The sequence below is a fragment of the Arvicola amphibius genome, chromosome X, assembly GCF_903992535.2.
Source record: "Arvicola amphibius chromosome X, mArvAmp1.2, whole genome shotgun sequence".
Taxonomy (NCBI): Eukaryota; Metazoa; Chordata; class Mammalia; order Rodentia; family Cricetidae; genus Arvicola; species Arvicola amphibius.
In genome coordinates, this window is record NC_052065.1 from 17,486,593 (window position 1) to 17,501,073 (window position 14,481).

General features: G+C 42.8%; 1 protein-coding gene across 1 annotated transcript in view; it reads right to left on the reverse strand.

The window, feature by feature from the left end:
* Positions 1 to 373: 373 nt before the first annotated feature.
* Dgkk (diacylglycerol kinase kappa) overlaps positions 374 to 14,481 on the reverse strand; it is a 119,904-nt gene continuing 105,796 nt past the window's right edge. Inside the window, exons 20-29 of the mRNA XM_042054308.1 lie at positions 13,061 to 13,157; positions 12,685 to 12,792; positions 11,961 to 12,074; positions 11,493 to 11,627; positions 10,240 to 10,400; positions 9,334 to 9,475; positions 7,717 to 7,803; positions 3,986 to 4,096; positions 1,346 to 1,473; positions 374 to 449 (exon numbers count right to left, since the gene is read on the reverse strand). Coding sequence (XP_041910242.1) covers positions 374 to 449; positions 1,346 to 1,473; positions 3,986 to 4,096; positions 7,717 to 7,803; positions 9,334 to 9,475; positions 10,240 to 10,400; positions 11,493 to 11,627; positions 11,961 to 12,074; positions 12,685 to 12,792; positions 13,061 to 13,157 — 1,159 coding nt within the window. The remainder of the gene's footprint in view (positions 450 to 1,345; positions 1,474 to 3,985; positions 4,097 to 7,716; positions 7,804 to 9,333; positions 9,476 to 10,239; positions 10,401 to 11,492; positions 11,628 to 11,960; positions 12,075 to 12,684; positions 12,793 to 13,060; positions 13,158 to 14,481) is intronic.

Here is a 14,481-nt window from a genome sequence, read left to right on the forward strand (position 1 = left end):
AGGAGTTTCTCTGCTAGTGAAAGAAACCCATTCCAACACTCCCTAAAGAGGTGTACTCCCACAATACTTATCGGTCCCGGGCTGTTCATAAGAATCTATCCCTAATAAACAGTGTAGTTTCTCAAGGTACACAAAGAGAAGGAGAACTGAACAAAACAACTCGGAACAAGAATCTTTAGCCAACAAGAAAAATATGTAACCCTCTAAGGAGATCTGATTAAGTCCAGGGAAAATATATTAGTATAAGGATTTGGAGGGTCTTTCTTGGTGGTGCTCATTTTTGTTCTGATATAATATAGGCCAGTCTTTCTTGAGGTTTTGAGAGTTTTTAGTAAAATTCTCTGTTGAGAGTTCTCCTTCCAGCTTTCAAGGACTACACCTGAGAACTTGAAGGTGTTGGAGAGTCATCATTTGTTGCTTCATTGCCACGATTTCTGCGACGCCATAACCTGCCTTCAGAGCCAAAAAGGGGGGGGGGGGGTAAGAGAAATAATGAAGTTAGTACTTTGCCAAATGCTTAAATGTTCACACCCTAGAGGGGGCAGGGTAGTAGGAGACATACTAGTTTGTTCCTACTGTAGCTACCATCTCTGAATCAAAGAGGAAGCCACTGGAGGCCATACAAACTAAATGCAAATAGTTCTTAGAACACAATTATCTATGGAACTACTATGGACTCATACCAGAGATTTCCAATCGTCAGATTCTTAAGGAATCAAACCAGTTGGACCATACCCAAGAAAAGATATAGTTAGGTCCAAAAGATTTTCTCTTGACATCAGAAAAAAAATAATCCTATTCATTAAAACTAAAACTGTTTTCACATGTCTGCTAATGCTGTATCTTTGAAGCTTCCATGTTGCCTAAGCACATCAGAATTGGGACAACTGACAATTCTAGTAGAGTCTTCTTTTGAGTCCCATTCACATTTCTTCTCATGGTACTTTCCCATTCACAGTACTTCAGACCAGTAATAAATAGAATGGCATAAAAAACAAAATTTATATAGTAGGAGATTTGCATATCCAGGGACTCTAACAGGGAGAAGGGATTTTTGACAGGGCAAAAAGCCTTTCCCTAACATATTAGGGATGTTAGGGATGAATGGGTCAAGCAGTCTGAATGCGGTTTTCCTTTTCCAGCCCACACAGCACCACTCCTTCTCAGGTTCACCCCTTACTAGCCAGTATCCATCTCATTCTCTAACTTACTTGGCATTATCTAATACTGGCTTCTTCCCAGAGCCTCCCTCTCTGACACACCCATGAACACTTCTGAGGGTACTTTCAGGTCTCTTGGAGGTATCCAAGCTGTTGTTCATGCCCTCTGTGTGTGTGTAATTGACTTACTGAGAAAACCAGGGAGTCTTGGCTTTGATTTCGACTTTTCTCCCCCTTCTCGTTTCTTCTTCCCCAACCTGGGGAATCTGACTCTCAACCTGCGAGCGAGACTGCTGCGGTCAGAAGAGTTCCCCTGGGAAAGCATAGCAAGAGTCAGGACAGAATGTTAGGTGACCTTCTGAAAGCATTTCTATGGGCTCTCAAATGTGATGGAGAAGGAGGACTTCAGAAAGCAGGCGGAGCTCCTCTCAGCTCAGGTAGGAGAGCTGTCCCTCCTCACTAGTCATACGTCCTAATAAAGAGATTCAGCAAGCACCCACTCTGGGCCTTCTGCCTTTCTGGATATATCAATAAATGCTCCTTCCACAAACTCAAAACAACCTGGAAAATGGATACTATCACTCCTGGATTAGAAAAGCAGCAAATACTGAGAGTTAAGGCATGGCTGTGCAAACAGGGGTAGGGGAGAAGGAGGAGGAAGAGGAGGAGGAGGAGGAGGAGGAGGAGGAGGAGGAAGAGGAGGAGGAGGCAAACAAAGATGTACACTCTTCCAAGTTTGTTGAGAAAAAAAAGGAAATACTTTTTGGTTCAGAGCTTGACCTTTGTATGTGAGGTCACCTGGATTGTTGAGGTCACTGTTGCTCGTATGGCTGTTCTTTATAAATTAGGAAATGTATTCCATTTTTCCCACCTCTAGTTGAGAGCCCCTATTTGTCCCTCAGCCCAGCCTCCTCATATAGGGAAGACACTGCCTCACAGGCGACCTGTTTTTCTGGCTGAAATGCAGAGGATTCGCTAAACAAACTTACTAATTTTTGAATGTGAGTTCTTTTGTGCAGACAACACAGGCTTTGTAATTCCAGTTCATTCTCCAACTTATATCTTGTTTCTGTAAAAGCATTCTTATTTTACTTCTGTTGCTAGCAAAATGATCCTGAAGTTGATTAATTGCCAGAAAATCTAGCCAAACACATTACAAGAAATAGGTTTTGGAGTCATCTTCCTTTGAGGATTAGTTATGCCTCCAGTACCTTCCATCGGGGAAAGAGTCCAAATTTATCTTCCTCCTCTTTCTGCACTGACTGCCTTGCTTCTCTATTGCTGCTCCCAGCTGTGTACCCTGACGTCCAGAACTGTCCTGTATTAACAGCTTCAAGAACGAGCGCAGGCCCTTACCCTCAGTTAAAGTCTTGAAAAGACCAATAATTGACTCTTGTCCTGATCTCCCCCCAAAAATGTGGGTCTGAACCTTCTCTAATCTCAAGGTAAGGGTATTTAGTGTGAACAACATCTCCTTGGCTTCTGTTTAGTCTGCTTCCTTTCTCCAGGGCTTTGCTTCTCTGAAAATACTGGAGCTCAGAAAGGAGCTTTCTGTCCCAGGTGAGGAAGATTCACAGGGAAATTGGGACCCCAGGGTATAGGTTGAATGTGTCTCATTTCTCTCACTATCCAGCCAGTTTGCTTAGGTCAGGAGCTTAGTGGGAGATAGCGGAGGCAGGTAGTAATGGAAAGGAGAGTGAGAATTTGCTTTGCTTGTTGTCTAACCGAATTTCTTCCTTCCCCAGAAAGTTACTGATAAAAACCTGAAGTACACCAGGCCTTGTAATCACCAAAGATTGGTAAACCTTTTAAGATAACGAGTGGTTCTCAGCCTTCCTAATGCTGTGACCCTTAAAAAGTTTCCTCAGTTTATGGTGACCACCAACCATAAAAATATTTCTTTGCTACTTCATGAACTGTAATTTTGCTACTGCTATAAATCATAATGTAAACAGCTGTGTTTTCTAATGGGTTCTGTGGCCCTGACCCACAGGTTGAGAACCAGTTTTAAGACTTGAATTTGCATATGAATTTCCTTCTGCAATAGGGGCCTTGTATCTGCACCATTCCAAACATGCCTGTGACTGAATTCAACTGGCATTTGGATTCATAAAATAGATGTGAGAAGGCAGGCAGGGATCCTAAAATTTGAGATGAATGTTTCTACAGTGCAAAATTTTTGAGACAATCTCTGTCAGATCATGAAGGGAATACTTTACTTTGTTATAGGTGGCTATCTTTGGGATATTTGGCTTATGAGTGAGTATGAAAGTTTCCAATCTTAGAAGAGTACTAAAAAGAAGTCCAAAATTGATAGCATCTCTGAAACTATTATATCTGTGGCAATGTTTGATTTTCTTTTTATGCCACATATTAAATGTGAAATGCAATGGGGGTCAGGCAGCAACAGGAAGATGAGGTGTTTGGAAGATTCAACTACCAGTATGGCCCAGATGTCAACCATTTACAACAGCTCTCCGGAAACACCTGCTGTGTCTATGCTAGTATGTACCAGACACGGTTTAGTTCTGGCAGCAGACACTGAGCAGGGAGAGCTTGTAGCCTAGACAGCAACATGAGCTTTCTCTATTTTTTTTCTTGCTTTAGCATGGTCTTCTTCCCGGTTATTTTTCCATGGTCACCTACTTGTTCACTTTTGCTGCCTTGTTCTGTCCATTTATGGTGAGGGTATGGAGAGGAGGATGGTTCATTAATGCGGAAGCTAAAGGTCGCTGCATCAGGATGGGCCTCTGCGACATCCGTCCCACGCACTGACCCAATACTATGATTTTATACCAGAAAGTCCCATTCCCCAGGATACGCACCTCTGCAAGAAGGATTTGACCCAACCAGTCAATTGCCAATATCCTTTGCAGCTCCGTATTCATGGCATCCAGGACAGTTTTTAGGGCGGCCTCATCCACAGCATCTCTCAACTGGCATAGACAGGGAGAACAGTGAGTGCACATTTCTTAGCACTTTGCCTTACACTCCACTTTGAGTCCACGCTAGTGACCAAGAGATCATACAGGTAACAACACACTTAGAATGCTGACAAATTATAGCTCATTTGGCCTACAATCAGATTGTTTACTGATCAAAAATAGCTTTAGACAGCTCTCTTTTCAACAAGAAGGCCCAGGAAATAGTCAGATGGCAGAGGTCTCTTTGGAGCTGGGCATGCTCGGTTTCACAAGTGAAGGTCTTTTCTCCAGCATGAATTAGCACCGTGACTTCTGCTTGAGCTTAATGTCTACAACAAGGGTCCCACTCTTGACTTCCAGTCTCTGAAGCCATATCGGCATCCTCCTAAGTAAGAGCTACCACTAAGTTCTGAGCACACTGTGTATATCAGGTACTGTGAATACATAATTCCTCTTACTCTCCCCAATAGTCCCGCAATACCTTGCAAGGGATGCTTTTTCTTATTTCATAGGCAAGAAAGCATAATCAAAGAAGTTTAGCGTTCAAGATTACATGACGAATGTTTGGTGGATAGCCCTGGGAGGCCTGCCCTTTTCTCAAGGGAAATGGAGGAGGAGAGAAAGGAGAGTGGGAAGGGACAGGGAGGAGAGGAGGAAGGGGAAACCATGGTTGGGATGTAATATTTGAAAGGCTAAATTAGTCTAAAAAAAAGGATTCCAGGGATAGACAGAATCTGTCTAACTTAGTAGCCTCCCTTTTATACAATGCTGTCCTGCAGGGTATGTAGAATATCTGGATGCAAGAGGGAATAGTTATTAGATGTTATACTTTAAAAGTTTGTAAATCAAGGTGAGAAGGTTAGGGAAAGCCTGCCTCAACTTTTCCCTTCCAGGTAGAGGGTCTGCCTTTCTAGGTTGTTCTGGAGCTTCCAGTTATTTCCATGATTAAGAAACATGTTTGCAGACAGCTTGCCCTGTATGTTTAAAACTCAAAACCTAAATGGTTCCTGATAATAACCTCCCAGCACACACAAGATAAACTCTGTGCGGTGCATGGGAGACAAGATTCTTTGGCGACCACCTCCACATTCTAAATCGGCAGTACAGGGAGACCATTCCTATTCCACCAGGGAACAGTCTGGGCACATGGAAGCACACTGGTGTGCATAGCCTTGAAAGCACACAGCAATCCAACCTGGACTCACCACTCATCTCTAGCATGCACTCTACTTCCAGTTTGGCCTGTCTGTTGTGGTCTCTTTCTATTTATGGGAAGCTTACTGCTGTAGCAATAGCTAGTGCCAGAAACGTGTGGCAATTGGGTGGGTAGAGAGTGGGATGGGAGGTTATGGCCAGGCAGAACACGATGTAAGACAGAAATGAATCAACACTAACAAATAATTTGTCCATTCTTACAACTTAAGACAATACAGCATGACTCAAATGTATGTGCCAAACACGTGCCACATAAGGGAAGAGGGAATGACTGAATGGGATTCACATCATTCTTTTTTTAAAAAAAAAGCAATATCCCTCTTACATTTTACCTAGAATGTTCTCTAAAGGCCCAGGTGTTATAGGCTTAAGTCTCAGACTGCTGCTATTGGGAAGTGGTGGAACATTTAAGAGGTGTACCCCAGTCAGAAGTATTCTGGTCATTGTGACCATGCTTTTGAGAGAAACAGTGGGGTCTTAGTCACCCCTTTTCACTCCTAGCCATGGGCTGATGAGCAGCTTTAATTGGCCACATGATTTTCACCACAATGTGCTGCTTTGCCACACACTGAAAGCAAAGGACCAAACCTTCATGGTTGAGCCAAAACAAAGCTTTCTCTTTGGATGTTGATTATCTTGGGTGTTCATTACAGTAAAGGGAAGCTAATAGAGCTCCTCTGCCGAAACTACTCTTTTTTACTGCCATACCTTCTCAAGAGGAGGAGTAATCCCCAAATGAAACATGATTTGTATCCATTGCATGTCCGTGAAAGCCTTCCTAGAGATGCACGGTCATTCTGTGCATTGTACCTGCTACCCTCATTTGGATGTGCACACAGATGTGGAGCCTCACAGGTCCCATAGAAAGGAAGCCTTCTGAGAGCCTCACTTCATGGTAGAGTATGTTCAAGTTGGGCTGCTGCCTAGCACGGCCCAATTTTCAATCTATGAGCTTCAAGAAAGCCTAAATAGCCACAAGAGGCCAACTTCCCATATTTACTGATGGTGGAATTGAGAATGACATCCAGTTCAGAATTCCAATTGAAATTGTCTAAAGCTAAAAGACCCGAGGCTTGCGGCCCAGATGATGGAACGATGTGGTCTGAGTGTTTTAGCCATTCTGCTTCTGAGGCAGTGCGACAATTAGATATGTAAAGGAAAAAGGCAGTGGGTCTTCCTGCAATTTCAACCCAGAAGTCCTTCTTCAAATTAAACTTTAATTAGATCAAAAGCAAGTACAACACCTGCCTCAGGGACAACATCAAAGCGAGACAGTTATGAGCAGTTGATTTTATCAGAGTACCATTCCCTTCTGCCCATGCATGAACATAACATGAGAAACATGCAACTAATGCAGCCCTCAGAGTCATGGTTCATAACCCCCAGCCCATCTTTTGAGCCACAGTTATGTGCCGAGTACTGCTAGGCACTTAAGGTACAATACTTTGTTGTTCATATAAATCCTCTAAACAAACTCTAAAGGTTCTAATTCCTATCTTATCTTGGAGACAGGAAACAAATGCAAAGAGGCACAGCTACACTGTGAATGTTGTGGGTTGTGTTGTGTTCTTCTCAAGAGATATATTAAAATCCTACTCTTCGCTACTTCAGAATGCACACTTATGTGAAATTATAGTCATTGAATTTATAACTCACTACTAATTTGAGGTCACATTAGACAGGGCAGGCCTTAGTCCATCACTGTCAGTGACCCTGGCAGAACATGGCCATGTGAAGACCGACATTGAAGATAGAGAACAAGACAAGAGTGGCGCACTCATAAGGTAAGGATCAACAAAGATTTCCAGAAACAAATGGCCAGTGCTAAGAAAAAGCAAAGCAAGTTTCCTCTTGGGTTTTTAGAGGGATCATGAGCCTGCTTACAATCTGGGTTTGAATGCTGGAGTTTCCAGAATGATGAGATAGTAAGATTCTGTTATTTCAAGTCATATAGTACTTGGTACTTACCCATGGCAGCCTTAGGGAGATAATGTGGTAGGTAGCTAATTTGTATTTGAGCTCAGAGCCCTTAAAACTTCCCCTACTTCCTGCTACTTTCTCCATGGAGAAGGTGACACTTACAGACCTGAGAGAAGAGCATCTCTGAGGAGCTCACTTGAAGCTTTATCAGGTATAATGAGAGCACCCTGCATCTGGTGGGCCTAGTCTTTACCCAGGAGACACTGACCAATTTCATCTAAAATATGGTAGTCCCTATGGGTCGACATAACACAAACAGTAACACATTCAGATAACAAATACTGGATGACAGCAATCACAACCAGAATGACTGGAATCACCAGGCAAGCACCTACTTACAATGACCATAAACCTCTAGCACCATGGAACCCAATACAGAATGTGATCATATTCAAAAGAGATGTTTTCCCTCCCATGCTCCAGCCCCCTGCACTCACCAATTTTTCATCCAGGAAAGCTTTGGTGTCATCGTAGAGCCCTTTAAGACTAAATGTAACATCTACTGCATCAGTTCTGCTTAGAGTCTGAGAGGAGAAGAGAGGAAAAGGAGCAGAAGGGAAAGGACAAGATAGAGAGGAGCCGGTTAGTGAGCATGCAGCTGGCTTCTCCACGGGAAGGTAGGAGCAGACCAGCAAGACACGCCTGGAGGTGGAAACGTCTTATTAAAAATACAGCATGGCTGGCCCAGCATGAGCACCAACCAATCCGAACTGACCCCAGCTGTCAGTGGTCAACTGTCAACAATGTAGCTCTATTGCTATGCCCTGCAAAGTGGGCATCACTGATTGGGTACAGTGGGTAATGGGAAAATAAGGAATTTGCAAACCAGAGGGAAGTTTGCAAATCAGGAGACTTGTCCCTAGGTTAAAAGTGCCTTTCCCATGGCACGTAGAAATAAATCTAATCATACACATCTCTTCTTGAAACTCATGGCCTTGACCTCCTCTGACTAGGTAGGACCTGGCCTAAAATAAAGTTAACTCATATTTTAACACATCCTGATCCTATTGTATTTTTACCTATTAATGAAGTTCTACTCATCTTCCTTCACCTCCCTTCTCTCCCTCCATCTCCCTACCTCTCTCTTCATCCTTTCCTCCACTCCTTCCTTCCCTGTCCCTCCTGTATGTGTGTGTGTGTGTGTGTGTGTGTGTGTGTGTGTGCCTGTGTGTCTCTGTGTGCATGTATATATTTACATATACCAAGGATCACACCCAAGGCCATTCTCTGTCACTAAGGTACATCTCCAAACCTAAAGTTACATTTTAAAAGCAACACCCAAATCTTATGGCAGTGAGTATTGGCATAGGATGGCACATTTAATAGTAAATGTCTGATCTGGACCTGTCAAAAGGGAATTAAAAGCATCTTGGATCTCTGGTTCCAATGACAGGTATAACCTTAGATGATTATACAGGAAGTCACCTGGCATTAGGAAGGCCCAAGACGATGCTTCTTTCCATTTATTAACTTTGAGTCTGATGTGAGGGCTAGCTACCAGGAACAATACTGTTTCTCAAGACGATAAAATTTGTCATGGCCTTTCCCCAGCAGCCACCTTGGCCTTGTAACAATCGAAGGACTGCCCGCATTCTTATCCAGCATATCACTTCAGTTTTCAATTTTTGTGTGGTTACGTGTGTGCGTGTGCGTTCCGGTGGAGGCCAGAGATGGGTGTGAGGTGTGTTTTTCAATTACCGTCCACCTTACACTTTTGAGACAGGGTCTGCCACTGGGGCTGGGACTCACTGATATGGGCTAGACTGGCTGACTAGAGAGCCTCCAAGACCCTTCCGTCTCTGCTTCAGGTAGAGGGATTAAGATGCTCGCTGCCATGCCTGACGGTCAAGGTGGCCGCTTGGGGTATAATTCAGCTATTCATGCTTGCATGGCAAACATTTTACCTAGGAATCCATGGCCCCAATCCTTCTATCCTATCACTTGCATATGCTCCTCATTTAATCTCATTTAACTTTGTTTCACTTTCCTTTTAACCCCCTTTCCTTTAAAGTTTGGCTTCTTTATTTCATTTGCTTCTCCCCACCCCCCCTTACCTCAATGGGAATACAGGAAGCTGCACCCTCCTCATTAGCACTGTCATGACTATAGAAGACATCGTTCAGGATGTTAGCACTGGCATTCACAGAATCCAGGAGGACAGACACATGCTGGTGGACCTTGCTCAGGTCATTAAGTCTGTAAGAGAGCAAAAGCAGATGAGCTTGTTGCTATGGATTTATGGTGTGAGGAGCTGGTAGATTGGGATAAGAATCGAAACCAAAACCCTGGGTACTGGATTTGAACTCTTTCTTCTCTCTTGCTATTTCTGTTCTTCATTAGGTATCCAGTGAAGGAAATGCTGCTAATCCTCTCTAAGTATTCACCTTTGTTCATGTTTGTTTAACTTGGATTTAGATAGTGCTAGATTGAATAGAGCGAGATTTTAAAATAGAGGAGCGTGCCTGACTCTTGTTGAAGCTTCGAGGTCTTTCTACTAATAGTTAAGGGCAAGAGTAAACTTTTGTTTGTTTGTGTATATTTGTACATATATGCCAGTGTGTGTGTGTGTATGTGTGTAAGTGTGTAAGTTGCAGGAGTTGGCTCTATCTCTGTTTCTATCATGTGGGGCCCTAAGGATCAAACTTAGATGGCCAGGCTTGATGAGAAGCACCTCACTTCCTGAACCATTTTACTGGCCCAGAATAAACATCCTTATTCCTGCTGGGTCTTGGAAAACAGAGGGAAATAAAAATTCACCTCTGGCTTGAATGTGGAGTGTGAAAACTGCCTTATTGTTAATCACAAAGAATACTTCTTGCACAGACTGTCAGGGCCCTAATTTTAAACACTTAGATTCCTTTCTGAGGCTAAGCTCCCCAGGAGTCAATAGCCACCAGCTGACTGTGTCGCCCTATCCATTTTTAGGTTTCTCAACCCCGTTTTAAGTTCAGTTCTCTTACCTGCTAATGAGGTTTTCTGCATGCCGAGCCAAGTGCTGCATCTGAGCATACTCGCTATCAGAGAGGCTATCTTGAGATTCCTGGAAGTCCAGGTGGGGTGGTGGGACAGCTTGGGTTTCAGAATGCTTACATTCCCATGTTTTCATTGAGTTCTCAAAGTCCTAGAGAAGAATATAACGTCAAATCGTAAAGCAAAATGGAGCTTTGAGGACATGTGGCAGATTTGTCTATGAGTATGGCATTCTGTAGGTATCATGGGGTATATATAGGTGGTAAGGGGAAGTGAAGACATCCCTATCCATTCCCTTTACACACCTATTTATATACTTTCTTGTCTTTCTAGTCAGTGTATCTTCTTTATAAGGCAGTTTCATTTTTATTGTTAGTACACTGGCTCGTGGGACACCAGTCTTGAATGAAGCAAAATATTTGCCTTCTAGAAGCTATGAGAACATGGTGATGGGTAAGACAGAAGAACACCTTTTGGGTTTCATTCTTTTCCAAAGGTATATATTATGTTGCGGTGGGATTTAGATTCACATATACAAAATTTATTTTTTCAACCCTGTTGTTTTTCATTTACTAGGTATGTGAGTATTCATAAGGTCTTTAAGCTCTCAACATGGAAGGAATTTTCTCTTCCTTATAGGGTTTTTGGGAGAACCTATGTCAGCAATAGATGCAATGTGTCCAGCACGATGCTGGCATTTTATTAGGTAGGTATTCCCTCCCTCCTACTGATACATCTATGTTCACAGTTCGAAAGATAACCCCAAAGTTTGAACAAGTGATCAATAATGATATCTTTGCTATCACTGTAGTTTTTTATTTAGAAGAAATGGGTGACATCTGTAAATGCAATATTAAGGAATCTTATGAAGCCCAAAGAGAACATATTTGATGAAGGAACTGTTATTGAAAGAGTAGTGTTCTCTACCGCCACGGGTCTTTAGTTTTCTGCACAGCACAGGATGGAGGACAACCTTGTTGAGAGACAGACAGTGTCTTGCAACTTTTTACATCGTAAAAATGTCTTAGGGAGCTTGTTTATAAATGGTAGCTCTTAGGAGTCACCTCTTTCCATTCAGTTCAGAAAGTTTGGTGTGGGACCTAGGAGTATGCACTTCTAACCGTCACTCAAGGTGCCTGATAAGAAAGGCACACAGAGCTCCCTTTGGGGAATTCTTCTTGAGTAGAAATGTGGTAACTGTGGATGAAGCAACGTAGGTGCTCAAGCAGAACTTTTCACTTACCCGATCTCTCACCAACATCTGGGCAGCATTCTTGTATTTAATCTTGATAAGGCCTGGCTTCTGAATCCAGGCTTCCCCATCCACCTGCACAGGGATACCTTCTTCACCAAAAATAGTTATCATCACCTCATGGCACTACCAGAAAAGGAGAGAGAGGACAAAAAGGAAAAAAATGAGGAAGGTACTGTGGGCTAATCTGGTATTGGTCACAGTGTGAGTGTGTATTTGAAGAGACACTGGCAGAATATATGAATCAGATCATTCCAGGGAGGTGGATCATGTATTACCTATGAGCCTTTTGTGCTTTTGGTCCCTGCCACCTCTATCTTCCCCACCTAACTGTCTAACAGATTGCCTACTTCCACTCCCCAGGAACTCCTACAACCAGGAGATTGCTAGGCTCACTACACACCCTTGGGTTGAAGCGAGATATTTCCTCTCCTTTGCATCCACCCAACCCTCGCTTACCTGAGCGATTCGATGATGATGCATGTTGACGAGACGAGACACGGCCATCTGCATAGAACCAAAGATTGCCACCACCTCTAGCTTCCCGTCGTCCATCGCAGGAGCCTCGTATTCCTAGGGAGGAAGAATCCTGTCACAATTCTCCCAAGAATCCATACTTTGTCTATAATAAGGAGTAATGGCAAAACTTTTTCTAGTCTATCTAGTACATGAAGAAGTGAGAAAACTATATTAAAGGGGAAAAATAACTTGAGGAAGCCAAGCTTGGAAACGGGAATTGTGCTTGCAATATATGTGAGCTCCTTTTGAGATCACAAATTAGCCAATTTCTTCCCTGTCCAGTCCAGCATCATGAATCCCCAAGGCCACTCCTGTCAGTTTCCTGAACTTCTAAGATGAACTCAGAGCAAAGAGCTCATGTCTCGCTTCCCAGGAGATGTTTTTACTGACATACTATTAAGGGCGTGTCTTTTGGGCCTTAGTAAAGGGAAAGTCAAAACCCAGGGATCACGTGACATAATTCTGCGGTTCCTGGTTGATTCTTGTGCTCTGGAATGGCAACTGTTTTAAAAAGCTGAACCTACAGACACTGCTAATATGGACTCAAAGCCTATCTCATCTTCCCCCACTGTCTACGTTCATTCTAGCCAATCCAGTAATCCTTTTCGAGATAATTTAGGAGAGTCATGTCTCCTTCCCACCCCATTCCTCATCCTACACTCACCGTGGTTGCTGCGGTGCTTCCCCAGAAGTTGACACCTCCAGCATAGCTGGTAATATTGAGCACTACAATGCCTTGAAGGTTTGGCAAGGTGATGGGCTCTCCGTCACACTGAAAGAAAAGAGTCGCTCTTATTGCCTGACTTTTCAGATACCAGCACAACGATCCTTTACAGAGATGAGGTGGAACTTGGGCATCTCTTCATACTATCATTTTCTTATCTATGACAGAAATAAAACCTCATGCCTTGTCTCCATGACTGTCAGTGAGGCTCCCAGAGTTTAATTTGAGAGGAACTAAAGACATAGTAGAAAGGTGATTTCTGAGGTCACACGATTGCCCTTCTCCGTGCCCAGGAAACAGGCCCTTCTCTACTAACCTCCAGGCGTATCCGTTCTTCCAGATTCCTGTAAGAGCTCTGCAGCAGTTCCTTGCTTCCCAGAAGACCATACCATATTTTGTTCTTAAAGCGGCTACTACAGAGAGAGGAGTAGAAAAGATAGTCAGAAGGTGAATGCTAGATAGGTAAGTGGGTAGGGAAAGACAGAAAGGGAAAACATCTTATTTTTCAAGTGCCTTTTGTTTTTTAAATTATACTTTAAATTTATTCTTTGAGAAATTCATACATGCATCAATATATTTCTATTGCAGTCACCCCTTATTCACCTGCCCAACCAATTCTTCTGGGATACACTTCAATATTTTTTGTATCCTCTCTGGTAGGTTGCCCATGTTCTAATGTATGTATAGGTAACACAATTGATTGGGAAAATGGTAACTTTTTGAAAAATTATGATACTTAGATAAATGAGGTGTCTACAGTGGTTTGACTAAGAATGCCACCCACAGGCTCATATATTTGAATGCTTAGCGATGGGGGTGGAACACTTTGATAGGTTTAGAAAGATTAGCAGGTGTGGCCTTGTTGGAAGAAGTGTATCATGGGGGGGGGGAGGGAGTAGGTAGGCTTTGAGGTTTTCAAAAGCCCACATCCGGCCCAGTGTTTCTCTCTTTCATTTGGCCTGTGGATCAGGATAGGATATAGAATTCTCAGCTACTTCTTCAGCACAAGGCTCCCTGCCGGGATGATAATGAACTAAAATTCTGAACTCTATGCAAGTCCCCAATTAAATGCTTTCTTTTGTAAGAGCTGCCTTGGTCGTGGCAGCAATAGAACACTGACTAAAGATGCAAAAGGATGAATTTAGAGCATTAGCTCACACCATTCATCTCCCAAATAATCATAACTCAAAATGCATCACAGACTTAAAAGTAAGCCAAAGCAATAAAATTTTGGAAGAAAACAACACTTTCAGAGCTTGGGTTAGATTAGTATACCAGAGACATGGTCCATAAAGAAAAAAAAATAACTAGCCCTTGTAAATTCAAAATTGTTATACTTAAAAAGTTACCTCTAAGAAAATGAAAGGACACTAATAAACTTTGTAAATCACATATCTAGTAACATACTTTGTCCACATCCCAGGTTTTTTCTGTGAAAGAGATTCTAGTGGCAGCGGCAGTGGCAGGGGTGAGATGGTCCTTTTTAAAAATATTTACTTGTTTGTTTTTATATCCCAACCAGTTTTCCCTCCCTCCTCTCTTCCCACTCCCGCCTCCCCTCTACCCCTCATTCACTTCTCTGTTTCTATTCAGAAAAGGCAGGCCTCTTATGGATATCGACCAACCATGCTATCTTAAGTTGCAATTAGACTAGGCACCTTGCCTTGTATTAAGGCTGGGTAAGGCGACCCAGTATGAGGACTCTGTTCCCAAAAGCCAGCAAAAAAGAAGGAGACA